We start from the raw sequence: 27682 nt of genomic DNA, 5'->3' as shown, positions 1-27682 counted from the left end.
CTGCTCTCTAAAGAGAAGCGGGTTAACGGTTCCAGAAACTTTACAATGCTTTGGGAGCAACGTGGCTGGGGCCGCTGCCGCTCCAGGAGCAGGGAGGGTGGATGGTGGTGCACGCCAGCGCCTGGCCAGGTTTGAAGACACCCAAGATGGGACACGGTTGGGCTGAGGGATGCAGGAAACCTCACCCCGGAGCAATGATGCTTGGGGGTGGCTGTGGAGGGGCTCCTCAGGGCACCCTATGGCCCAGGGACTGCGAAAACGGGTGCCGCGGTTCAAATAGGTGGGTGGCTGCCGACAGCCGGCGGTCTCTGAGCACGCAGCAGTTGCTCTGCTCCCAGTGCTGGAGGTTCCCTCTGGATTTGGGCTGCCACTGGTGAATTTTTGGACTTTACAGGGGAGGATCAAGCCCACAGCAGCGGGAGGGGACGCCGGGGTCGCAGCAGCAGTTAGCATAACCCGGTGTGCTGAGGCCCGGCCGTTCTCCGCAGGACTGGGTAGGGCTGCTGGGAGGTCGTGGAGCAATGGTCTCTACATCAAAGAGCGTGCTTTGCAGCACCAAATGGTGCTAATTAACTTGGTCTGGATACAGACAGCGCTGGGGAAGGGTCTGGCCTTCGTTGGAGGGTGGCTTTCGGAGCGGGGAAAGCTGGAAGCTTGTGACTTCTGGCAAGAGCCACAAGAGCAGGTAGTCCCATCTGCAACTTCAGAACAAGTACCTTGCCCTGGTCACTGAGAAGAACAAACAGGGATTTATCAGAGCCAGCTGGGTTCAAACCTCGTCTTCACAGAGGAGAAAAGGAATGTGATAGTTACTGGAGACACCCTCTACCTGGGGATGGAGGCTCAATCTGCTGATGAGCTCAATCTTGCCCTGATGATATCTTGGGAGGTCTAGTGCTTGCCATGGGGCTGGGATTCAGGATGTTGCCAAGGCTTGTCCAACCCTTGGACTATTACAGCTTTTCCATCTGGGCACCAACAGTACTGCCAGGGCTAATCCGGAATGTGTCAGGAGTGACTGCAGAGCTCTGGGGGCAGGGGTAAGGCATGGGGACCTCCCTGGGTCATGTCTCCTCAGTCCTGCTACTGGTGCTGAAGGGCTAGAGCAGAAGTCAACTCATCTGTCCGGACAACACCTGATTGTGTTGTAATGTAATGTGTTGCTGGTGGTGTAACCAGAGCATTCTCATCTGTGACTGCAGGACATTCTCTGGTCATGCACAAAGTACTTCAGATGCACAATAGCAAAACTGGCATAACAATATTGACATAACACCTTGGTAAAGAATTTAACTTCTCCTATTTCTCTTCCTACTGACTTCAATTCTTTCTTCTGAACTAGAAAGTTCTGCCATGCTGCAACTGTAATCAGTGCTCCAAAGCTGCCTCCAGACCCAACGTCATGTTACAACAAGTGTTTAGTGATAGAAGGTAAAAGATATTATGGAAAAGCCTGTGAGAACTTGCTAGAACTTTTTGAATGAAGGTAATTGCTCAGGAGTCATCAGCAGAGCAAAACAAATAAGTGCCAGTTATAGCAGCTGTAAGATTGCCATGAGTTGTACACCAGCTTCGTGAGACCTCGTGAAGCAAAGAGCACAGACAAGAAGGTAGAAGCTTACATAGAACATATTTGCATCTTGTTTGAGGAAAAGAAGTGTTGTTCATGGTCATCTGTGGTTACGTATGTGCAGCATGTTGCTAACCATGATGCTGTATAAATACAAGGGGCTTACAGAATAGTGTTACACCTCAGGAATCACATCTCCAGCAAAGAGGAGGACATCTGTAAGGGTTCTCTTGAGGAGGACTTGTCTGTTGCAGCAATTTGAGATACAAATAGCAATCAAGACAGTAGTCTTGAGACTAACCCTGAGGCTCAGCTGCATTATAGTTAGAAAACCTAAAGACATTCTTGATCTCTGTCATGAAGAAGAGGGTCTGAAATGTGACCCATGTGAATCACCATTGTTTGAGGAGAACCATACAATGCAAGGAAGAAAAAAAGAAGTGACTGCACAGGTTGGAAAAGAGCAGTCTCACACTTGATAACTGTCTCCTGGGGACAGGAGATTTGCCAGAGAGAATATACCAGCTTATACCCATGGAAGATGTTCCATTTCATGCATTTGGCTAGTGGATCCTGTCATTGGTTTCTGTGACAAGGATCAGGGATCCCTTCCAGGTAATCTGCTGTAGGCTCACAATGGGAGCCATTAAATGGCAACATGTATCCCTGCTGCAACTGCTTTCTTCCTTCCCTAGCTTTTGGTTCTGTGCTGGTAAAATACTCTAATATAAACTCAGAGACCACAGCAGCAAGGTTTGTGTTTGTGTATAGCATTTGAAGGAATACTTTCCCTACCTCAACTTCCAGACTCACCTGACAAGCTGGTGCCTGACAGGACTTCCTTACATCAAAAGAAGTAAGAGTGGTACAGCATGATTGTCCAAGGGATATTGTTTGCTTCTGGAAGACAAATGGAATGTCACCAGGATTCCAATAACAATGTGACTTGCATTTTACTTCTTCCACCTAATATGCTAAAATTCATTTTTATTTGCATCTGTATATCAGTCCCCGTAGGGCCCATTTAGGACTCAGATCTTCCGTCACGGGCCATGTCTCAGGTTCTAGCCTGAGTGTACAGTACAATTCAAGACAAATGTAAGTACGCAGCAAGAAGCTAGGAATAAAGAACATGTGATGTGCCTGGGTAGTATTTGGCAGAACAAGTCTAATCCACCTCTGTGAGAAGAGGAAGATTTTGCAAGGCAGATGTTCTTTGATAGAAGCATCAGAGACTAGACCATGAATACAAACAATAGCAGAAATCTCTGGAAAAGATACATTGGTGGGATAATTGTTTTGGGATGGGATGAACAAAAGCAGCAGTTTATTCGTGTCTTACACACATGGCACAACATACAGAACCAGCACAAATAACTTACAAAATCTCATACACCATGCTTCCTCTCGAATAGCTTCTATTAAGTTACAACACCATAACGAATCAGGTATTTAGTTACAACAGATCTCCAGACATGGATAGTCTCCCATTCAAGGAGTTATTTTTGTAAGCTACTTAGACAAACATCATTTTTTTACATGTTTAATACAGTACAGTATCCTTAACAGAGTTCAAGATATTCGCAATGAGAATTGAATACTTTATAAAACAGCAGAATTTCTCCTCTTGGTACAGGTCTACATTTGCTCCTGCCTTGTCTGGTTTACAGATGTGTTACAAGTCATCTTTACTCAACTTTCCAAGCTAAACATTGCTTTAAATGAAAAACAAAATTCTATTTACAGGTTTTTTTAGATTTAATAAAAATGTCTTTGCTTCCCTTTCCCATTCCTACCCCCTACCCCCACCAACAACTGCCATTTAGCTGGTAGAAATATTAACCCTCAAGCTGCTATAGAAACTTGAAAAAAAAATTGATGACAACTTGTTGGATGTGAAATGAAAGATGGTCACAGCCCATCATTAATTCATAAGGGTGGATTTTTTTTCTCCTAATGTCAGAATTTATGTCCATTGGAGACAGATGACTCCTGTCATCTGGTTTTTAGACATAACGTACTACTTATGGGCCAATATACAAAAACCTCCATTTTTTGTTTTAATTACAAGCTGTCCCACTGTCTTTCATGCAATCACTTTCAGCATAAAGTTCTTTCCTTACTAGACATTGTAACAGCTCTGGTTGTGTGGTACTGATTTAAACTCTCCCAGTCTCCATTAGATCAAACAATGTCTCCCTTTATCCACGGTCCCATTGACATTGCTGGGTTGACTCACAAGAAGAATTTTGCTCTGTGATTGCACTTCAAACCCCAGTGAAGTCTGTGGGCATCTTTCCTTTGACTTGGTGGCTTTGGATTAGCTCTGCTTCAATGTGGCTGGCAAACTCTAGCCCTTAAGCAGTTAATCAGCTTTCTAAAGAAATAAGCAAAAAAGATTCCTCTCCTTTATACATACAATACGCAGGTTTTTTACATTGAGCATTATCATAAAAAGCATGTTTATGTTATTTTGAAAGTGTATTTTTACAGAAATTTATAAACACTGTTATATCAAACACATTCTCAAAAACTGGAGAAAATACCGACACAAAATCTGGAAGAACCTCAATGGAATTCTTCCAGTACTATTTGTCTACTTGCATATTTCATATTTCAGTGTCCTTTACTGCAAACATAATTTGGCCATATGAGAACAGGCAAAGTCGACAACAATTCTCCAACAGTTTTGAATAGGACCTGGATCTGTTATTTAATGAAAGTACTTTGACATCCAATGTATGGGTTTTTACCTGGCATGCCCATTGTGTTACCTTTACTTGCATTGAGCTATACCTTAATTCCCAAATAGTCTCATTCACTTCAGTGGGATTACACATGACAAAATGACGTACGCAAAAATACTGAAAATGGTTTTCCACTTTTTAAATCCTTCTTATGTCGACAACTAATTTCATTATATTCTTCTTTATATATATAGTAATTGAAAATTATGTAGGAGTAATATTTGCAAACAATTCTGTATCAGAAATCAGTGTACAAACTTTAGGAAATAATCTTCTTATAGTTGTGCTATAGTTCTGACAGCCTAAAAATCTATCTGGTATGACCAAGAGTAAATTTCGCAGGTCTAAATGCTTTATTTATATACTTGTTTATGTTACACTTGATACTTCCCCAGCCTGGCACAGTTTAAGTTTAAACATATATATGTCACACTAACATGAAATTAGGATGTTATTTGCCCTTATCACCACCAATTTTCAGTACAATCAGTAATGGACATTAATGCATATAGTCTAAGTGAAATGCACTTTTCAAGTAGTTTGTCTAACATAATATTGAATAAATTACAATGTGAGCTTGGTCTCCTATCCTGCAAAAGTTTAAAAATGCATTAAACTTTGTACATTGGGTGTAGTCTTACTGACTGTAATGGCATTAGTCACAGTTCAGGAAGCTAAACAGCAGAATAAGGTTTTGTTCTCTGTCTCACTATTTCGTTTGTTCTTTAATGAAACAAAAGAAGAAACAATTTTTCTTTAAGTATTACTGAATGGCTTAAAATATAATTGGTGAAAGGTCATTGACTGTAATATCCTCTATGTTACCTCATCTCAACAGAAATGCTTTGCCATGGCTTGAAATGCTTAAAGTGTAATCCTTGCTAGAGGAAAAAAAACACAAGCCATATCTATTCCCAAATTGTAGCTATACTGTAACATGTACAGTCACCCGTAAAGGAGCCCTTTTAACAAAACAAGGTATGTTAACTTCCTCAACGATTTGTAGAATGTATCTGTTTCAGTCACTGTAATAAAACAAGTTATATATATACATATTAAAAAATCCAACTGTAAATAATTATACAGTATTTCCACACATAAAACAACTAGTTGCACATGATGTGATATGTAAAGCAAATTGCTGAAAATCTCTTCAGTCTTTGGGATGATCAAAGTATAAGTAACCAAAACTTACAAATAATGATTGAATTTTCATAAAAGAAGGTTTCTAATGGAGGGGCAGAAGGAATTTCCCTCCTATTTACCCTCATTCCCCATGGCTTTTACAGACCCAGCCCCTTCCCCAATAAGCCACAGGTGGTTTTTTTAGATCTAGCGATATATTTTAATGAGGTTATCTTCCTCTGTATAACAGTACTAATAAGGTTTCCAGTGACTTTTTCATAAAACATAGTCTGTTCTTAGTGAAGTTTATAATGCTTCAGAAATTTCAGGCTATTTAAACTCCAGAAGAATATGAATCTGATCCAATTATGTTAAAATCTAATGAAATAGAAATTCCTTTATTTACTGTGAAAATTTAGTTACCTTCTGTTCTGATAATTCAATCCAGTTTTTGTTCCCCACCCCCCCCAAAAAAAGTCTTGTAGTTACAAGCCTGTAATTATACATAGCAGAGAAAGAAAACTGCTCCTTGCCTATGGAAATATATATAGTTTTTCAAGTTCCAACCCCTCTCTAAGCTGCTAACCATCACACAACATATGCCATTTGGCAATTTGTCTCCTAGGATATTCACAAATTTCTTTCCAGTGCTCTCCACCTGTTCCTTCTGCTGAAGATCCCAAGGTTAACCGGCCAATGACTTCATTCCTTGACCCCCTATCTGAATCTAAAACCAAAAATTCAATGCTGATATCATCAAGGCCCTCACAAGGAATGTCAAAGACAAACAATTCATTGAACACTGCATTTGGGGTGCATTTCTTCACGTGGGTTTTCTTTTTAGAAATTCTCTTCTTAGCATGGTACAGGTTCACTTTGACATAAGGGTCTGCAATGAAAAACAAAGAGCACGGATCAGCTATTGAACAGTGGTGTTTAGAAATTCCTTGACCTAGTTAATGGTAAATTTTCATAACTTACCAACATAATTACATCACAATGAGACGTTTCAAGTTATTAAAGATGGTTTACCTCATCCAATTTTTGTGTTTAAATCTGAATTAGTCCCTTTAAGCTCCCTTTATGGTCACCAAAGATGAAATCAAGACAGTCAGTGAAGTTTAGGCTGTGATTCATCTGATCATATATAGGCCTCTCCTTCATGAGATGAATCCTGCCCTGTAGTCCGTTAACCCTAATAACATCTCTACTACAGGCAAAGGTGGTCTGAAAGTACACAAAATTCTAATGGACTCTGACAAATATGTATCATTACATATTTATGTGTAACAGAAATCTGCTTTTCACACATTCCACCAGTAGGGGATAATCATTAGCGTTAATAAGACTCATGTACATAAAAGCATCAGAAAGGAGAGAATAAGCTCATGCTGAGAGAATGGATGAACGGATGTGATTCATTCTGTTGTGGTTCTACCAAAGTCAATTAGCTTGATTAAATTGCTCCCACAAATTTTTAGTGAACAAATTTAACACTAAACTTTAAATGTAAGGGTATTTTGTTGTTAGGAAATGTACTTGACTTTATGTCTGTGCTGTACTACCATTGAAGAAGGGAAGGGAAAATGTCCATATTTTTAGCTGTCAACCAACTTTAATTGTTTACATTCCTCATAATTATTCAACTGTTGCAAGATTCCTTTTCTATTGTCTTCAATGGCTATATTTCTTCCCTTAGAGGAATTCTAGAGAACACTTTAAAAATCTTCCCTTTCAAGTACCTTGGCATTTATTTCAGTGCAAATGTGGGCCTGTTTCCAAATTCTTATGGTGCAAAGGCACAGCACAAAATCCTTCCTACTGAACCCAGTCAAACAAGACAGTCTATGTAAACAAGCAGCTAATAAACATCAAGAACAGTTAAGTACTTTTTTTAAAGAGTAAAATTAAAACTGAACCATATTTAGAAATGTTATGCCAGAGTTATCAAACTGAAATGGTCAGATGATGAAAAGGTTTTTGTTTCCTTGAACCGACAATAGTTTAACAGGAGTAAGGTATGATAGAATACATCTTCACTTTCATACTCTATCAGCATAATAAACATTTTGGAATAGGGTTTAATGTAATTAAAATGTTCGTTGGCTTTGGAATTAATGTATGCCACACAAGCATTTAAAATATCAAAATCAATATTAATTGGTGAATTTATGCTGTTCATTTCTGTTTAAAGGACATTTTCTGACTCTTACCTCTGGCCAGCTACTAGATAAGGCTAGAATGTTCCTCCTGATTTTATTAGGAGACCTCGACACCAGTGATCAAGGAAACCAAGGAGGTTGTGGGAATGGAACATCTTCTGAGTAAAAAGTTCCCATCTTCCTAAGGAGATTGAGTTATGCAATTGTGCAGCTTACCCCATAGAAACACCATTTCACCCACCTTCTTGTCCAAGATTTATGTTGGACTGAGGGGAAAGTCACAGACGAAATAAGGACTGTTGTGAGTGCAATATGTTACTGACTCCCAAATATTTATTGAACCTGGTCTTGCTGATGAGCAGCAAATAATGAAGAACTGTCTAAATGAACTAGGCGTCCAGGTGTAGCATTGCTGCCTGTACCTCTTAGAAATATTATATTCCTGTTATAGCTAGCAAGCTTGTACTGAGGGAAGCAGAAAGAGCAAACAAAATTTACAGCTTTACTCATAAGAGGTGCATAAATAAATGTGTGGTTTGGATGTGCTATAGAGTCCAGGTGGCTGCTGAGACTAGGAGGGCTTTTGTTTTCAAGTTATTTTCCCACCTGGGTGAACCTCAGCCAGACTTGGTCTGTTGAGATCAGCTTGCTGTCATGTTGTCTTCATGAAACCTCCACTATCTGCTGTGACTTTGGGGTTAGTTATTAAAAGTATGTATGCTCTCTTATAGTGGTATAAACTGTTGGGATCCATTTATATCCTTTCTCCTTATCACATGTGAAAAAAAAAAAGAGATCAGAAGGAGGACTTCAATGGGACTTCACCATGCAAATGGGAATTCTCTATAGCTTTGTTGTGTTGGATCCAGGATGGGTTAACTTTCTAGGTAAATGGCAGTATTTCTTGCTATGAGAAATAGAAAGACTCTATCACTGGCTGTAGTAATTATGATTCAGTCGTTCCCAAAACTACTACCTCTTCTGCTTCATTCAAAAAAATCCTGTGAAATGAAAGAGTATCAGTCCTATACAGAATCAACAGCAGATGTGCTACTATTTGTATAGTCCTTTCTTGTGTACTGTTCTTTTGCTGTTGTTGTCTTATCCTTAGTATATTGTACATTAAATTTTATTCTGTTATTATGTTATCTAGCATTAATGTGCATCTAAGTGCAATTTTAGTATTGGCTTCAAAGGAGGTTCCACTGAATGCAAAATGGCACAAGATCAGGAGAAGGGGGTGCAAAACCTGTTCCTTCTTAGTGCACCCCAAGTACAGCTCATGATAAAGCACGGGTGTTACGTTACAACCTGCTTCCAGCACTGGCATAGTTCATCTTTTCACCTTGCCAAATAAATGTTGGTGCTCAGTGGGCCAAATTCAGCACAGATGTAACTGGTTGCTTTTCTTGGTGCTAAGCTGAAATAAACCATACGATGATCTCACTCAATACCGATCTGCTATAAATAAACTGATTTTTTTGTCACAAATAAAAGCTTTTAGTATCTGCAAACAACATCCCATACTTATGGCAGATGGGTTCTGTTCAAGACAATCACAAAACTCATTGGTTTCCACTGCTAACAGATGTCATGGTTTTTTTAATGTGATTGAAGAACAAATTTGTAAAATACATACCCTAGAAAATAAAGCATTGACCTAGATATGAATAAAATGAATAGGCTGCAAATAATAGAGACACCATTTCTGCATTTATGGGATATTTTTAGTCTTTGAAATGCCACATTTCATCTGTCTTCTGTCTGTTTGTTTTATAGTCTTAAGGCACATTCATTAGTAAAACCATTACCTGATAATCCTGACACATCAGATTTAGGTAGATGCCTGGCTTTTAAAACAACCACAGTGAGCGTGTTTGTTGTAGACTGATAACAGAGAGAGATCAGTAATTCTCCACGCCCAGATGATTTCTGAGGAAATGAAAGGAAAAAGAAATAAGACTATTTATAAGCAATTATATTGACCAAGCTTTAAACCAGAATTAAGAAGATTTATGAAATGTCACATAACTGTATACCCTGAAATGGTATAAAAGGATATAACTTATGGAGCTACACTGCTTTACATAGCAAATATAATTGCCCTCTACTGTAGTTATATAACTCTTCTTATGATTGGTTATTAGACTGAACAAAAATAAATAATAATTAAGTGAAAATATAGGTTGACATGACATCATTAGCTGCAGAGGTTAGAAATGAAATCCTACATCCTGAGAAAAAAACTCAGTAAACAAAAAAGATCTTAAGCAAAACAAAATTCTGTGAAGATATATTGGGAAAAAAAAAAAAAGGTAAAAAAAAATCTTCAGTAAAATCTTTTTAAACAGGACAGACTCAAACAGTTAGTGAAATCTCATCCCTGACACTTTCTAAAGTAGTATAATATACATGAAATAAAGAAGAGATCAAAGACTTTCTCTAAGATCATTAGATGTGAATTTTCAGGAGTGATTTATTTTACAGAAAGGAGGAAGACAAGGGAAACAAGCAAAAGTAATACCTTATATACCAGAAAACCCAATAAGTTATCAATAAAATATCAGTGACATAGTTATAGTTGTTGCATTATAGTGATAGAATTGTAAAATACCAGTATTAGTTATAGGTATGTTGTCTGGTAGACATTTATTTGATTTGGCAGTATGCTTGCTCTTTGAAAACAATCAAATTGAAAGTCAATACACATTCCACTTCCTTAGTAGAGATTAAGAGATGTGTGTGTGATGCATGTGCATTTCTGTGGTTCAGCTGTGATGGTTGTAAATGAACTTTGCATTCTGAAATGAGACAAGATGGTATGAAAAATTTTTATCCCAGTGAAGTCAGTATGTTTTGCCCTTGACTTCAGTAAGTCTTTGGCTTCTCCCTCATGTCTTACTATCCTTAGTAGAGCTGCAGCCTGTGTCACAATTCTTGAGAGAGAAGGTAGTAACAGCATTGAAGTGCAAGAATATACTACTGCATCAACAATACGGTCTCTAACAGGTTCCAATTCCTTAACTAAAGACTACCGGCATTCTTTAAGAATCTGCTGTAAACCCCATGTGGTTGAAGTGAAAGATTTACATTGACTTCAATAAGCTTTAAGAAAGAATGATTTCAAACAGAAAAGGGAAGGGAGGAGAAGGGGAATAATACCTAAATCTTTGCATTCTTTCCTTTTAAAGCAAATTAATGTGGATTGAGGCCTCTTGACCTAAGGTAAATGGGTCCACTCAAACCTGCTGGACTGGTTGAATAAGCAAGTAGAGTTAGGACATTAGCAATTTCTTGCAACATGCTCATTGTAATGTTCTTTTATTACATTTGTGTAATTGCTTCCTCATGCTGCCATTATGAAAGCATCTCAATGACTTGCATGATGAGCTTGTTCCCTTTTCTTTCCAAGATGGTAGCAGCATTACACAAGAATCATAGCTAGCACTAGCACAACACTTTTAAAATTTAAATAAAAAATATGTTACCCTAACATTTCTTTTGATGATCTCTCTGTCCATTAGCAGCCTTCCTTCTGACAGTTCAATTCCTGCAAGGGGAATGAGGACTTCTCCAATGACATCATCTCTGGAAAACCTGTCAAAGCTCAAGATCATAAAGTGAAGTGTTAAGTCTTGAATTTGGCTATAGGGGATCCCATAAAACGTGAAGGTCTCATCAAAAGCTGGATCTAAGGTTTTTCTCAGCACTCTGGTTTTCACCTTGTGCTTTTTCTCAGGCAGGATTGTCATTTTGATGTAGGGATCAGAAGTCATTGACTGTTCATCCATTGCTGGCAGCCCACGTGCTTCTTTGATGTTCACTACAAATGCCTTTTTCTCGAAGTTGTACTCTAAGGAGAAAAAGAGAGTTCCTAGCTTGTCTTGTTTATCTTCAGATGACAGGGAAGTGATGGATTTTAAACTATCAGGGGATACTGAATCTTTCTTCCTTTCTACAAAGTGCTTAGGAGACAAATTTTCAAGATCTGGAGAGCTCTGAATTTTAGGGGTTGTCTTGGGGAAGTTGCCGTTGAGATCTCTCTTCTCCAGGTCAAGATGGAGAGAATTCTTTGGCATCGTTGATTTGTTCTTTGCTTCACTTTTCTCATCTGCTCCAAACTTCTTCTTACTGTTGAGATTTTCAGGGTAAATATCAACCCCCTTCAGAACATGGACAAACTTATATGGAGGGGTCTTATTGGATTTGGAAGATTTACGCTGGCAGCAGATCCAAGCGAAAAGGGAGACAGAGAAGACAAGGCCAAATGCACTAAAGATCCCAACCACTGTAGGAATTTCATCTGCAAATCAAATAAATAGCAACAAGCACATAAGCAGCAATGCCTTGGACTCTGTGTGATATTTAGTAAAGTAATAATTTAGTAAAACAAACTGACACGAGATGGTAATAGCAGCAGGATCGGCAGGCTGAAAGTGCTTTGCATTGTACATATTGCTCGCCACCTGCAGGCATGAGTGTGTAGTCCCATACTAAGGCATGCTTGTTATGTTAGTATTTTTCCATACACAAAGTGTTTGGGAGGAAAATACTATCCCCGTCCTAATAGTAATGACCATTAGTAATTGCTCGACTCTCTCATCCTTCTGTTTGTAGTTTCTGAGTTTATATGTCTGTGAGTAATACCAGCTTTTAGAAGGTTTCAGCTTTGAGTTTATGGATCTTTGTTGGTTAGATAAAACAGATTCTGAAATATGCATTACTTATAGATACATCGTCTGCTTTTCACACTGTTTCCTAAAATGCTTTGTACACTCAATTAACTCATTTTTTATGGTCTGATCCCATAATTGCCTGGAGGTATCTCTTAAAAGAACTCAGTTTAATTGGAGGTTATAGCACTCAACAGTTTCAGTGGGATTTTCAATACTTTGCAGGAGGAAGTCTATCAAGAAAATTTAGAATAATTATATACCAAGTGTCTTTTCCAGATGGATGTGACATTGGGCAGTCACATGTGAGTCCACAGCTGAAAAAAGTATTAAATGTATCATTGATAACCACTAAGCTTTGCATTTAAGACACTATAAATCAAAGCTATGGGGACTTTACAGGAAGGGTCACTACTTTTTAGGAGTATATAAGAAAAACATTAAAACATAATTCTCTTCTACCTTAGTATGAATCCTATACTTAAACTGAATAAAGAGAAAACTGAGCAAGTGTTACAACCTCAATTGTCATGTGATACATTAGTTACATATAGAGTATCATTAGCCCTTCAAAGCATGCATCGAAGGGGCAAATGAGCACAACTAATTGGAAATCGAATTTTGCCCATAAGTAACATTACTAAGTGAGTTTAAACCTCCCACAATGTAACAATCAGAGCTTAATCTTTATTCCCTGCAACAGTGGAAGACCAATAGAATATTAATGCAATGACATTGTTTATGCATAAAGGCAATTGTGTAACAGTTCTGGTTCTCTCGCAAATGATTAGCAGATCATTCTGGATCGGAAAAGCAAAACTGTCCCCCTCTATGTATTACTAAATCAACTTCATCCAGGTAAAAGCTGGGCATGTATATATGCTGCCACTATACATTTGCTTTTTAGTCAGATGATTCAAAAAACCCCACAATACTATCAATCAGAGCAAAGTAGGACATAATGCTCCAGCACAGAAAGGATTGGGCCTGGCTATTAATTTCTTCTGGCAGTATTCATGTCACTTTCCCTTTGCCTACAAGCTGTACCAGTCTACGTACTTACTTGTAAGAACTTAATGAAACGACTGAAAATTATATACATAAACAAAAAGTATTTTTTCTAAGTTAAGCACGTGGCTCTGAGTTTCAAGAATTCCTTGGGCTGCAGAAATTTAAATATACCTGGTATAAAGGTAGAAAGCAAGAAGTAATTGAAAACTAATCAGAATACTTTAATAGCTTTTAAGAAGATTATGCACATTTACAATGCTTTTTCATGAGATGACAGACTTTTTATAGTAATGGTTACTATGCTATATTTTAATTCTACAACTACTGAAAGCAGTGGTGGAATCAATTTGGTGTTTAAAATATTTATTATCTTTCTTAAATAAATAATTGGATAAGCATGATGTCACATGTGTGGTTAGAAACATCAAGTGGGTGGGGTAGGTAAGAAGATGAAATGGTTTTATATTTACAACTAATTATGTTGCAACCTGAATTTCTTGCTGTTCTCATAATGTAAATCAATTGGTTAACATTCAAGGCAGTGTATTAATAGGAAGCATCACCTATTGATTCTGGGAGAAGTTATTATTTCAGTTACGTGACATAAATCTGGAGTCACTTCACTTAAGTCAGTCCTTGAATTAAACCACTGCGAAAGCAAATATAATCTAGGCTAGAGTCAATATTTGTAAAGCAGAGTTCAGAAACATTTCTACTTACTGCTTTTCTGAGTAAAGCTATTTATGTATCTATTTTATAAGTGCACATATATGACTGTTTCTGAAACTTCTGCTATCACAGTTAATCACCCTTCATCCAGTGCGTAGAAATTACAAAACTGAAAAGTTCATTGTTATCATTGCTATTCTCAGACATCCCAGACTAATCAAGATGCAGCTGTTCAGCTAGAAACACTGGGTTCCTGTATTTTCATCTTCCTAGCAATGTCCTTGACAAGACTACCTTTCACTTTAACTAACAGTTGACAAGTCTTTCTCTACAAGAAGAAAAAAGGAATCGCAATTATTCCCAGAATGGCTTGAACAAAGATTTTCTCTGTGGCACAGGATGCATTTATATCGTTTAACTCCGAAGCCACGCTACTTTAACCAAGACAGAGAAAACAGCCCCAAACCTCTCTCACCCGAAAAACGCACCGACACAAACCTCTTCATCCCTCCCGGTGCTTTACCAGAGGGAAGGGGTAGGGAGGAAGGGAGAGACCGAAGGGAAAGCAAGCGAATTCACTCAACTTCGCCCACCGAAGAGAACTGGGGGGAGACCAGGTTCCTCCCAACAGGCTGCGTGCTGGGAGGCGCTGGGTGGCTCAGCAGAGAGGCTGCCTGCCTTCACTTCACCCGGGGAGGGGAGCAGCCCCCCAGCCCCGCGGGCGGGGAGTTGGGGCCGGGACGCGCTTACCGAACTGCTGGCCGCTGGCCGCGATCGGAGCCATGTTGGCGGCGTGCGCTGGCCGCGGTGCTGGAGCCGCTGTCCGCGGTGCTGAAGCCGCTGTCCGCGGTGCTGGAGCCGCCGTCCGGGGCGCGGGAGCCGCCTCCCCCCACCCCGGTACCAAGCGACCTGCCCTGCTGTCCCCCGGCTCTCCGCTCTCACAGCGCCCGGGCGAGCGTCTTTTCCAGCGTGGTTTGGTTTTTTTTTTAAAAAAACAAAACAAAACCAGAAAACAAACAAACAAACAAACAAACCCCCAAACCCAGAGACACGAGCGGTGGGGAAGGTGGAGGAGGAGGCTGCGAGAGGACTGGAGGAGAGGGGGGAGGGGAAGCTTCGGTCCTCCCCTTTGCACACTGATTTGCAACCCCCTTCCTGTTTTGGCTCTTCTGAGTAGCTCCGCTCTGAGACTGAAGACGTGGTTGAAACCCAAATTGACGCAATCCTGACGCTACAGGGCTGAAATCAGCACCTTTCCCACCTCCCATCCCCCCTTCCCAACCACCACACCCTCCCTCCCTCCCTCTCTCTCTCTCCCTCCCCCCCCCCCCCCCCCCCTTTCTGGGGATTGAACACGCACTCATCGATTATTTTAACTGCCCTGCTGCAAGATATGAGCTCCCGTCCTCCATCGGACACAGACAGTGAAATGCTAATGTCTGTGATTCAGTGCGCCTTGTGTAAGACACGGGTGTGTCTATTTTGGTGGGGTAAGATTTATTAATTTGCTTATTTATCTAGCAGCTGGACAGGCTGCAACAACGTGAAGGAGATGCCAACTCAGATGGTCCAGACACCTTGGCTCCGACTGCAAGGCACACATTTTTCCTATGACTGATGTGATACACTTACTGCATTTGAGTCATGAAAACTCCTGATGTGCCTTTTCCCTGTCCCTCCTCCCTGCTTCTTCCCACCATCCACCCCCACATAAACACTCAGTCTCCACTTTGGAAATCCTCTTGACCTTCCTGCAGGTCTAGGAAAGAGCTGAATCTACCTAGATACTTCTGGATTTTACCAGGTTTAGATGTCTGTCTCCCAGTCTGGACTGAGAACACGGTGGGGAGGCAGGGGGAGGCTGGCAGGCAGGAGGAATAGGGGGAAACAAGACAAGAAAGCAGGGCTGCCTGTAACTAGAACTGCTACAGCGTATAATAACCCAAGCTAAATCCTGGTGCAACAGAGCTGCAAAAGCCAGCACCTGGCATCTGACTCCTGGATTCAGAAGGAATCATAGCAGCCAAGTTTGGAGCCCGACTGCTAATTCTGCTACATAAATGGGAAACAGGTGCTGTTGTTCTTCTAAATAACAAAATCCAGATGCAGGCATAATCTGGCATGACCCTGCTCCACGATGGGCCACTTGGAAGCTAGGATGTCTTGGCCCACTTTAAAGCAAGTTCTTTCTTCACAGTGAAGTCAGTGAAGCTCCTTGGATTTTAGAAAAATTAAAATAGGAAGGCCACAGAATCGTGTCAAGCTAGTGTCAAAACACAGCTGAATGAAGTGCCTGGCTTATCCTGAAAGTTGAGAACCTATTGGTTAATATTGTTTATGCTTATCTGCTTCTGTTCCACCTTCAGCAACTTGGCCTTGGTATGCACCTGCATAACTCTTCCAGGAACAACCATATCCACTACCCCAATCTTCATTACATCCCATCCCATTTAATAAAACACAGAGGATAGCTTGCCACCACTGTTCCTCTTACAATCACCTAGACTACAATGAACTCAGGTATTAGAAGACTGCAGAAGCTGTTGTTTAGCTCTTGTTTGTGTTTTGGCAGCACAATTTGATTTGGGATGTTTGGGTTCATGTATTGGCACCAATCCAAGCAAATCTGGCTCAACTTCTCTCTTCTTTCTGGCAGTCTTCCTTCCCCCCAAGCCCTGCCATCCACTTCCCTTTCTCTGTCCAAAATCCAGCCCTGCTCAAAATGTGCATCCATTGAAAGTAATTACATTTGATTTTAGACCACATTCCAGGTATACGAGCCTTCAGACATGACTGAAATAAACAAGATCCTTAAATAAATTTAGAGTTAAACATGTTTTACTGGGATGTTTGACTTGTAAACTGTTACGGTGTCTGGACTTTAAAAAGAGTGAACTAAGAATCAATGTATAGTATATCTTGGTAGTGTGTTTAACCTATTTGGGCTGGGATATGGTGAGCATATGTTATATTGACACTTGAATTATTGTCAATAATTTTTGAAGCTTTTTATTTTTATTTTTGAATGAAATCCAAGACATCCTTTGTTGATATATACAAAATTTATGGAGCACATGGAAATAAAACAATGATTGATTCAGGTTTTCCTCCCTTTACTCTCTCAGACATCCCAAGGATATATAAAAAGCTTTTACACAATTTATATGTCTTTATATAGTGCATAGAGATAATTTCCTTCAACATTCAGGGCTTTCTTTTTTGTTTTCTTTTTATTTTCTATGACAATGCTGATGAAATGGGGAAGATACATGTCCTTCCTTTTTTCTTTTTTCTTTTTTTTTTTCTTCCTTCTCCTTTTCAAAAATTCCTGATAGTTCATGCTAGATTTTAGATGCTAGTTAAGACCTGAATGGTACTGGGTGCTGTACAAACATATAACAAAAAGCCCTTCCTTTCATCTCAGTTCTGTGCATATGTAGTTCTTTAAAGCAATATAGAAAAGGTTTCACAATGCCAGCTCTCTGTCTCTAGAAACTTGGAGCTGCCAAGACTCTCTATATACATAAGCATGTGTATACAGATATGCAAATGAATGATTTTTATCTCTTTATTGCATTGGTCAATGAAATAGCAAATAACCATTTTTTTACATCACTCGTGAACCTTCTATATTTAATTACATGACTCCACTTAATGGAACAGAGTGCACATCACAGAAAATACTCGAGGAGGAGGTGGAGCGTTGAGTTGCTGGCACATCTTGAGACAGACGCACTTTTTGTTCCCTGCGTTGTGCAAGCACCATCTAGTGTACGTCTTAGACCCATCAGCACTGGATGACTAGAATGCATCCATGTAGGTAGTACAAACACAAAGATACATAACCAACTCACCGCTGCTTCAATACACTTCTGACAAGTGGCCAGAGGGAAAAAAATCATCATGTGAACCCTGTGTGTTTCTTAACCAATTAAGTAACCATCTTTCAGTTCGGTCCCACGCAACTGTAATGACTCTCCATTTTTGTGGCTGTATGTTCTTCATATTTCCCGCTGCTATATGAAAACCTCCTGGATACTTTAGCAAAACTTCACACAGTTTGCGACAGACTCTTCAGTAAAAAACTTGAACTAGGAACTCACTGCCAAGGAAATATTCCATTAATTTTCCCAGCAAACAAGATACAACGATCCCAAATACTTTCAGCTCAGGGACAGAACATTAAAAGGAGCTGGTTCAAATTTTGCCTGCACTGAGTTGAAATGGATTGCTCGTCTGCAAAATATCTCTGTATATGATCTGGCTGACTGTATCACAACAAGGCCTTCTGTGGTCTGAAAACCAGATTACTGGTGCACATGCATGCGCAGAGCATCCTCCTGCTACTCCGAGAAAAGGGAGGGTGGTTGCTAAGCGACAGAGTCTATACACTTCCCAAAGCAGATAGATAGTCCTCAAATAAGCATATGGGTCTAGAAAAGGTGGTTCCCCACCTGCAAATGAATTGTCACCCTTCTTCAGATCCCAAAGCCTGTGTGTGAAGAAAACCTAATCCTCTCCCTTTAAAAAAGCAAAAAACCAAAGCTATTCTAAACAAGATCCTCCCCCCCCCAAGTCAACCAACATTTAAAAATAAAACTTGGTGATTTATATGTATGAGGTGAAGCTGGTGAAACAGACCCTTTCCATCTCTGTGAAATGTTTCCCTGGAGCTTAAAGACAGAGTTTCACATTTTCAAAAATAGCATCTAATTTTGAGTTCTGCAGTTGCCAGGTGCCAAATGACAGACACTAATTAATACTCTTCAGCACCTATGAAAATCACACCCTCCAGCCATGCTTATGAAATAAAACCTCAGTGAGAACACAGGTATCTGTCCCTGATTTGGGAATGTGCAGAGCATTCAATGCTTCTGAAAGTCAAGCAGGTTCAAAGGGATCTAGAAAGGTTTTAGGTAGTTACACTGCTTAATTTCCACTTCAGTTAGCTCTGCAATTAAACAGTGGAAAGGGGCTAGCATCCCTCCCTGTCTCACCTCTCAGCCTTTGGCACTCAAATGCCTAAAGACATGTCTTTGAGTGCCATGCACACCCACAAGCCTGGACTTGTCACCTGAAGGCTCAGCCTGCTGCCTATTTGGCCTTACCGACTTACTGATCCTCCCTGGGTTGTGACTGAACTCGATGTCATGCATTTTAATGGCCAGTCCTACATGAAATACTTCAGCATGACATCCAGTTTCTGCTGCAGAATGGTGTACGTTTTCTGGACTTTATTTACCAGTCCCATGTGGATACATCAGATACCACGGAGTTCCTGAAATGGCACAAGAGATATGGATTTAGGTAACCGAGTCACCCTCTAGCTCATTCATACACCAATTTAAGCATCTAATTTCAGGCCTACAAATCTAGAGATGAATTCTTTTTGCTCTGGGGCTTGGCTGAATTGCTTCTGAACATGTGTCTAGAGTTACTGAGAAGCCTTAAACTTCCATACAGAACTCGTGGATACAAGACAGGATGAAAAAGAGACCTGTACAAACCTGGAGCAGCAGCGAGGTGAGGTAGAGGTGCCTGCTAGAGCAGTTGGTCTAGGTAAGCTGCCTCAAATGTCATTATTCAATGTCATTTAAGCAACTGAATAAATTCCCTAGCTCACCTACAGCTGCGTAGAAGTCTAAATCAATATTTCAAACACAAAACTGAGCCATGGCCCAGAGATCAGCTTTAGGCTGAGAAGAACCTTTCTCTTGACTCCACTGGCTGTATTGACTGGATGCTCCTTTTCTATAGTGGGAATTTAGAGCACCTATTGAACATAGAGACATGGTTTGGTATGCTAGTTTTAGGACTGACTTCCATTCTTAAGATTAGGTAAGGTGTCTAACGTTACTGTTGCAATTACACATTTAAAAAAAAAAATTCAAACCAAATATTTTTCTTTTCTGTGTAGTGACACCGTGTAGATCAGTGTCTTGGTGAGATTGTAAGACTGGGCGAGGGATACAATTTCAGTAGCCTAATGGTGATCTTTATATTAAGGAAGCATCACTGATTGTTTGACCGATGACAAGGTTCTTCCAAGAATGGGAAATATCACTGTCCTTTCAGAATTTGAGGCAGCTTGCACAATGTTTTGCTAAGTACACAGTGACATGTATTGTGTTTTCCTTTTTGTCGTTGTAAGACCTCCCTGCAGTTCCACATGGTGGATGAAGAGAGGGAAAAAGAAAAGCCCTCGCTGTTGCAATTAAATTTTTACAGCAAACACTCCAGAGTGATTTCAGTCTGTACGTACTGGCATGCACAGTTTTTCCAAAGTGTGTGCAGATCAGGTCTTCGGCGGTTACAGGTACATTCACGTAATAAGGTATCAAGAAGCAGACTTTGGTTTTGGAGGCAGCAGCTACTAATAATTCCTATGACATTTCTTACCTTTTTTCTTTATATTTAATATAAATTTTTCTAGGCAATATATCGCTTCAGGTGACAGTTTTATTTTGATAGCAGCTAGATTCTACTGGTTTTAATGTGCTAAAGTTCATGAATGGTAGTGTGTGTGAGCTGGTAAAATTACTGTGTCTGTATATGTTTTACAGGCTCTGCAATCTGGGTGAGTCAGAACAACTCTTACACTTTCAGCCAGGGCTATAGATACCTCAGGAGATAGAATACTCTTTCATCTTGGTGGCCTCTGCCTGTTGAGGAAAAGACTATTTTATTTCAAGTACAGGCTTTGATACCAACAATTCTGAAAATAGGAAACAGAATCAGAACCTTATTTATGTCAGGAATCTCTTTTGCCTTTTACTTCGCATTAGCAGTTAAAAGTACAACTCAAATAAAGAAAAAAGGTACCATTAGGGAATCAGGCTGAGATTTTAGAGACGTATTATGGTATTAGAAGTCTCAAATTAATTTGAATTTCTTACCTAATTCATTCAGACTTCTTTAGAAATCTCAGCCTTAATTAACAGATGGGCCTTTTATGTTTTTTAATTAATTAATATAAGGACTGAGGACTATGCCAAAACAGGGATTTAGGTGCTTAAGCCACACCTAACTCCAGTTTTATGAGCTTTAATCTAAAATTCAAACCTTGAAATCCCTGCTGAACTTACGTTTAAGACTGGGAACACATTAAGAAACCTTAGAACAATAAGGACTTTCTGTAAAATGTTTTCTTTTCCGGCCATACTCAAGAAAACATGCCCTGGTATGTGAAGAAATCAAATACCTAGTTCATTTCTTCACCTTGCTCATCTGTTTTTTATCCATTCTCCAGACATGCTTGGTGGAGCAGGCACCAGACAAAAGCATCTAGAAAGTCTTCTTTCCTTCTAGGACATCAGAGATTAGAGCATTCCACCAGAAAGTCCATAACCAGGTTTAAGTCTTTCCTGTGCTCTTATTTCTTGCAGGAATATCCTTTGCATCATTCTTTAAAGGAAGAAATGGACCTATTGACATTTTTCTAATGCAACAATGTACTGAGACAAAAAATAAATATGCAACCTGAATGTAGCGCTTAGAGTAATCCACTAAGGATGGAGACCTACTTTCTCATCTTCCTTCCAATTAATGCTTTAATATAGTACCTATGGCAGCTGAATATTACATGTACAAGTGCTTCACTCCAGTGGGAGGTTCAATATTTAGAGGCTCAAAGAGTGGAGAAATTCTCTGAAGCTCTGTCTGAAGACTCTGCACTATAGAGGGATTTACCTGGGCAACTAATGTGTTATATACCACATTCTTTTTTAAGACTGCTCTTTGGACTTCAAGGATTACATGGTCAATTAAGCAAAGGTATTACTGTTAACATTTGTAGAGTTTAATTGTGGAAATGCTGCACCATTTACTGCTACGCACACACATGCACTGAAGACTTAGGAAACTGGAGTCACAGTGAATAAGAGAGGCAGGGAAGGAGACAGATTCTGAAAAGGATTTTTCTTAAGAAAAAAACCCCTGTAAAACTCCAGATCTAGAGGTAACTACTTGATCCCAAATATTCTGCAGTTTGTGGGTGTCTTCATCACATGTGAAATCTCCAGCTGAAGTTCTTAAGGCTAACATGCCTCAATTTAAGCATAGAAATTAATATTACAACGTGTGGAGCTTAGTTTTGAAAGATTAAGTACTCCCCGAATTCATTGAAAATCTGATACCGTACTGTTACATATTGTGCTCTATTCTGAGTGATGTTTCCCCAGCACAGCATGTGCTCTTTGGGGAAGAGATACACACCAAGTAAAAAATTGAAGTGTCAGTAAAATCTAAATTTTTTAAGGTGGGGTGGAGCTTCTAGAGCCACTAGAGAAGTAAATGGAAATTATAGATGAAAAACAAGTACTTCATCCAGATAAAAGCATTTATGAGAAGTGCTTTCAGTTAACTAAATATAGCATTAGGAATTCTGAGCCAAATTATTTCTACGTCAGTACTACCAAGAGTAAAGTAGATGCCTTTAAGAGATCAGTTTGGAGCTCTTTGTTTTTATTCCATATAAATCTGCAAAAATTCCATTCTTTAGTGCTGTAAGAAAGTGGGTACTTCTTCCCCCTTATTCTACGACTATTTCTTCCCACTATACATCCTGTACATTGATGCATCCAAATGATTCACATACTAACCAGCAATAAGTAGAAATGAAGACTTATTCTTCATTACACCTGTAAATTTTTCTAAAATATGGTTTGGATAAAATCTGAAGCCTGAATTTGGATAAATTTTATTGCAACCTAATTCAAAAGCAGAGCACAAGGAGGGAGAGAGAATGAAAGAAGGGAGGAAAAGAGGTTGTTCAGCTCTGTAGGACAGCAAGGACGAAAAAAAAAAATATGTAGTGATGCAAGCAGTGGCTGACAAGCCAAAAGGGGAAACTATGAATACAATTCTGCTCCACTGAATTTCTGCTTAATATGGTATGCATCACTTCTCAGGAGCTGGTTTTGTTAGAGATTCTTCAGCACATGAAGAATGCTTGATATAGCTTTCACTTCATGCAGATAAGTTTAAAGGAGCCAACTGCTGTAATAATAAAAAAAAGAAAAAAGAAAAAAAGGAAATAACATTCCACACCTTTTATGTTGAAGTCAAGACAATATTTGAATTGCTGAAAAGGATAAACAAAGTTTTTCTGTGTTCTCTCACAAAATTTTGAAGTAAGAAGGTAATTATTTCAGATGCAGAGACATATTGTTAGAAAAGGGGAACAATACATTTTATTTTATTCAATAAGAAATAGCAGAAAATAAGTTTACACTTTTTTTTTGTTTCCCATTTTCATAAGCAGCAGACAGAAAATATCCTTCGCTATTATGTTTTCAAATTATGCCCAATGCTTCAGTGTGCCATCTACATTACATCTCTGACACTAACCTCCTGAACAGGGAGATTTGAGTTCTCCTAAATTTCGCAGTGTTAAAGATACCAGTCCAAATCATACTTTTGAATTTTCTCATTAGACTGTAAGAATTGGAAGTATCCATTAGTTTATCCAGGTTGCCTGAATCATTTTCAACTGGATTCTTAGAATGAGACCATATATTCATGGAAGCTAATGAGGAAAACTCTTAACACCAATCTTGGAATTTAAATGATAACTACACAAAAGACTCTTAGCAAATATTGCACACTTTAGGATTCAATTTTCAGATATGTTAGAGTCCAGGTTGTCTGTGTACCTGAATTTACTTGTCTTGTGCATGTTTATACACCTTACAATACTATATAAAACCACATCAATCCACAGGACATTTAATGAGCATTGGCTCTTGGTTAATGCTCGTTGTTCCATATTTAGCCCCCGATCTGTCTTACCAGATGCTGATCGAACCTTGTTCTGGAAATAAAATTACTAATTTTCTTGGAAATTTTGCTCAGGCACTCATTATTACAGTACCCTGCTACCTCTCTGACATTAACTGTTTTCTGAATACTCCTCTAAGATAGACTTCCTCAGATTTTCAGGTGCAAACAAGAGGCATAGAGGGACTTAGCAAAAGGACTTACATGTTAAGATGTTCTGTGCTGTGATACTCAAGATTTCATTGGCTTCATCACAGATGCATCAGTAAAACAAAATCAGTCAATACCAAAATGGGGCAAGGTTTCAGATTATCACCTATTTCTGAAAACAGAATCCAGATCTGAGTTTAAATATCTATATCATTTGCTTTTAAGCTGTAGTATGCTTCCATGCCATAAAAAGGTAAGCATGTTTTGACTAACAACAGTTTCCACCACTATCTGATGGATGTTGTAAGATGTCCCACAAAACTACTCTTAAAGAAAAGAATAATATTTCAGTAGAATGACTTATTTGAGCAAGCACAACAGACATTTTGATTACAGGCACAAAAAATGATGATACATAACACAGTCATCAAAAGCTGTAGTAAGTATATTACACATGTATTTAGGATTACTCATGAGTACAGATCTACCTTGGCTTTCCAGCCTCATCTTATTTGCTTGCCTGTTTTATGGAAAGCTTCACTTTAAAATTAAAGTAATGTAAGCATGTTCTCTGTCTAATTGGCTATATGTATATTACTTCAGCTTGGCTTGGTTTCCTTGAGGAACTCCAATAGAAGCTGGATTGTCTTTATCTTTCTGGAAAACAAGGTGGCACAAAACATGTCTTTCTTGCTGCTAATAATTGATGCCTTTCCCTTAGCTTTCTCCTCTTTCCAATGGCAATCAAGAAAGGTTAAATAAATGAAAAAAAGATAACAGGAATATTGTAAGATTCTCAATACCTACAATTGTCTAATATACAATCTGCTTTGAAAGAGGGATAACAGCACGTACTGTATGTGCATCTACAGGAAACTTGTAAAAAGAAGTATTCTTAAAATAATTTCAGTGTAAAAATCTGCCCAGGAACTGTTACCCCTAATCAGCTGATCATCAGTAAAAGGACAGAATGAACTCTATGTAGCTCATGGGAGTGAAAAGTAAGACAGGAGCATGATGAAGACAGAGGACTGGGCCTGTGTTTATAATTTGATTGGCTGTAGTAAGAACTGGGAGGATATAATTATGAGTTTTAGACCAGCAGATAACCACAACCTCCTGCTGCTGCCATTTTGACTGACCTTGATACTACTGCCACCAGTTCCAGTCCCACCACCAAACTGTGCTGGGGAGCCCTTGTTCTGGGGAATGGTTTTCTTCAAGAACTCATCATGTATTTTGCCTTGAGAAATCACTGGTAACTGAAAAGAAAAAAATATGATCAGAATCCCCAAATTCTTCATATCTTCCTAAAACCCCCAGTTTCACTCAGATAGCAAGTAGTAAAAAGTAAGCACAGTTTTTCAGAACTGTCTTCCTAAACTTCAGCTTCTAAGTTTCACCCAAATGTCACTTCAGGAACCCAAATGTTTTCTTAAATGCCTGCCAGAAAAATTCAGGCCATGAGCCTGCCCTAATTCAGTGTCCCGCACCAGTCCCACAGGACCCATGTTTTCAGAATTCTTAGCATTATATTGTAGTTTATGTGTTTTTAAAGCACAACCCTTAGTTACTGCAGCTCTAGTTGCCATAACTCAGCTCCACTGCATTTCATATTTGAAGTCAGACTTAGATGATTGAAGTGATGTGCCCACCATCATGTAAGAAAGCTGTGGCAGATTCAGTGAGGAAATTCTCCAGGGCAGTAATCAAATTTCTTAGTACTGAAAGTGTCCCACATTTTAGTCTGATTTCCTAAGGGGACAAACCTGATGTGATGGCATCAATTCTATCTCTGTGACTGAGTCTTTCTGTCAGCCTTCTTTCTCACAATAACTTTTTGATCCCTTTGGCTAATATCAGCCAAACTGGACAGAGGAGTAGAAATCTTAAAGACGTTAAAGTACTCACAACTGAGCTGTACAAAAATACACCCTAAGGGTTACATGTGGCTTCTAAAAAGTAACACGTTCTGCCTGGCCAATTCAGCTGCTGAGAGGCAGATGACCAGTCACCACATTCCTAGCACTACCTGCGGTGCCTCTTGCCTAAGAGGCAGGCCAAAAAGAAATAGGAACATGGAAAATTGTAGGGAAGGGAGTGCGGAGGACGTAGATGGTCTTTGGCAGGTAGGAAGTATGGGGCAGAGACGAGGAAGGTCTTGCAGGGGAGGAGATGGAAGTTTGGCCTCGCCTTGTTAAGAAGTCTTTAGTAGCCCGTCATACCTTTTAACTTGTAAGAATGTAGTGGGCAGACAGAGGTAGTAGGACAGGTGGAAGATCTCAGTGAGGAAAAAAGCTGGATGGTAAACTCATCTCCTTTCAGAAATTACAAAATTCACCTGTCTACTACCACTATGGATGTCCTAAACACCGGAGGAAGAAGGGAACAGGCTTTGTGCTTCGTAACACATCAGGAAATATATACCTCAAACAGGATTTGTCTCCAAGTGGATTTTTGCCCACTAAGAGTATGTCTAATATGCTTGAAATCTGTCATTGAAGCCTTCATGGTATCTCTTCCTTCTGTGATTTTTTTGGAAGTCTATGAAGGCATGAGCTCACTTTCCAACCTTCAATTAATTCTGTTTACAAGGTCATTAATGGCCAAACCACTGCAAATAAGACTTCATTAAGTTCTCAGGTTATATTTTTTTCTCTTCCCATTCTCCAACTTTGTTTACTGTTCACCTTTCAATTTTTGAGATGGAGTCCTACAAACAGCAGTCTGCATTGTTCCATGAGCCTGATCCCTGGGATACATCAGTTTTCTGAAACAGATAGGGAACCCATGGTACATAATCCCACCATGAAGTAATTCCCAGGGAGGGACTGAATTAAAGTGACTCAGGCAGTTTGCTAAGGCCATATCCCTGCCAAATGCTCGGTCTGTATTAGAACACACAGCTGTGAAAAGAAAATGCTTGCATTTTTATGGTTTTAGCTATGAGGTTTCTGGGAACAGAACAGAATATCTGTTTCTCTAGCTTGCCTAATAAAGGGGGTATTTGAGCTGTTTTGACCAGAATGTTTCAACAATATTTTAGTATGGTCTGGCTATGGGTACAGTTCATGCACAAAGCACTGTATGTACACAAAGTGTTTTAGTTCACAGAATTATGGGCTTGTAAAGTTGTGAGAAGCTGTAAACAAGGTCTTAAAATACGTAATGTCAGTTGAACTTTATAGCAGGTAAGTAAGCTGTTCTGATTAATAATATCAGCTTGTGAGAAAATCTGGCAATTTTTTTTTTATATGGCAGAACTATTGTAAAGTAATAGAGTACTACACTGGGTTTGTCATTAGGAAACATTCCAGCATTTAATGTATCTTAGTTTTAAGACAATATAGAGTGCTTTAAGTTTGCATCTTCAAAGCCATTCAGAAAGATTCTTGTGGCTTTGTTAGGATTTTAGCCATATTTAATCATATTTTTGCTTGTTCCTCCTCTTGAAGTATCTAACAAAAGCACCTAATTACAATACAAAAATGCATGACAGCTACTTGAAGATTTCTAGTTTTATTAACTGTGTCATGACACATGCTACACTTTGGGCACACTGCTGTTCCAAATATTTCATGAACATTAACGCTTATGGGACTCTATGAGCAACAGATAAACTAGAAGTGACATGTGCCAATGAGTCAACTTGCTTAAACATAAATGTCATTTGCAACATCCTAGAAATCTGAGACATTCAGTTGGGCTTCTCAGTATGACACAGGACCTAGGAGAGACCTGTACCCTTTTGGAGTGCAGCTGGAGGCATGTACATAAAATCCTAGTGTATCTAAAATG

General features: G+C 39.2%; 1 protein-coding gene across 2 annotated transcripts; it reads right to left on the bottom strand.

Annotated features, from left to right (window-relative positions):
• Positions 1-2875: 2875 nt before the first annotated feature.
• On the bottom strand, positions 2876-15204 carry SYT4 (synaptotagmin 4). 2 transcript variants are annotated; one of them, XM_069774922.1, is made up of 4 exons: positions 14708-15204; positions 11099-11907; positions 9416-9536; positions 2876-6331 (listed from the first exon to the last, which is right to left on the bottom strand). In XM_069774922.1, the coding sequence occupies exons 1-4, from the start codon at positions 14739-14741 to the stop codon at positions 6024-6026; spliced, it is 1272 nt and encodes a 423-aa protein (XP_069631023.1). In that variant the 5' UTR covers positions 14742-15204; the 3' UTR covers positions 2876-6023. The 2 variants fall into 2 exon arrangements, with proteins under 2 accessions (XP_069631023.1, XP_069631022.1); XM_069774921.1 differs by having other exon boundaries at positions 11093-11907; positions 14708-15203.
• Positions 15205-27682: the final 12478 nt, after the last annotated feature.

The sequence above is a fragment of the Haliaeetus albicilla genome, chromosome W, assembly GCF_947461875.1.
Source record: "Haliaeetus albicilla chromosome W, bHalAlb1.1, whole genome shotgun sequence".
NCBI lineage: Eukaryota > Metazoa > Chordata > Aves > Accipitriformes > Accipitridae > Haliaeetus > Haliaeetus albicilla.
This window is presented reverse-complemented; position numbering and strand designations above follow the sequence as displayed.

Bases quoted from the DNA above. Each gene is read 5' to 3' on its own strand.
- SYT4 (XM_069774921.1), bottom strand. From the start codon at position 14,741: ATGGCTCCGATCGCGGCCAGCGGCCAGCAGTTCG. The intron at 9,537-11,092 runs GTAACATATTTT...TCATTTCCTCAG, and splicing joins TCATCAAAAGAAATGTTAGG to AAATCATCTGGGCGTGGAGA. The intron at 6,332-9,415 runs GTAATGGTTTTA...TTTTCATTGCAG, and splicing joins TGATGTGTCAGGATTATCAG to ACCCTTATGTCAAAGTGAAC.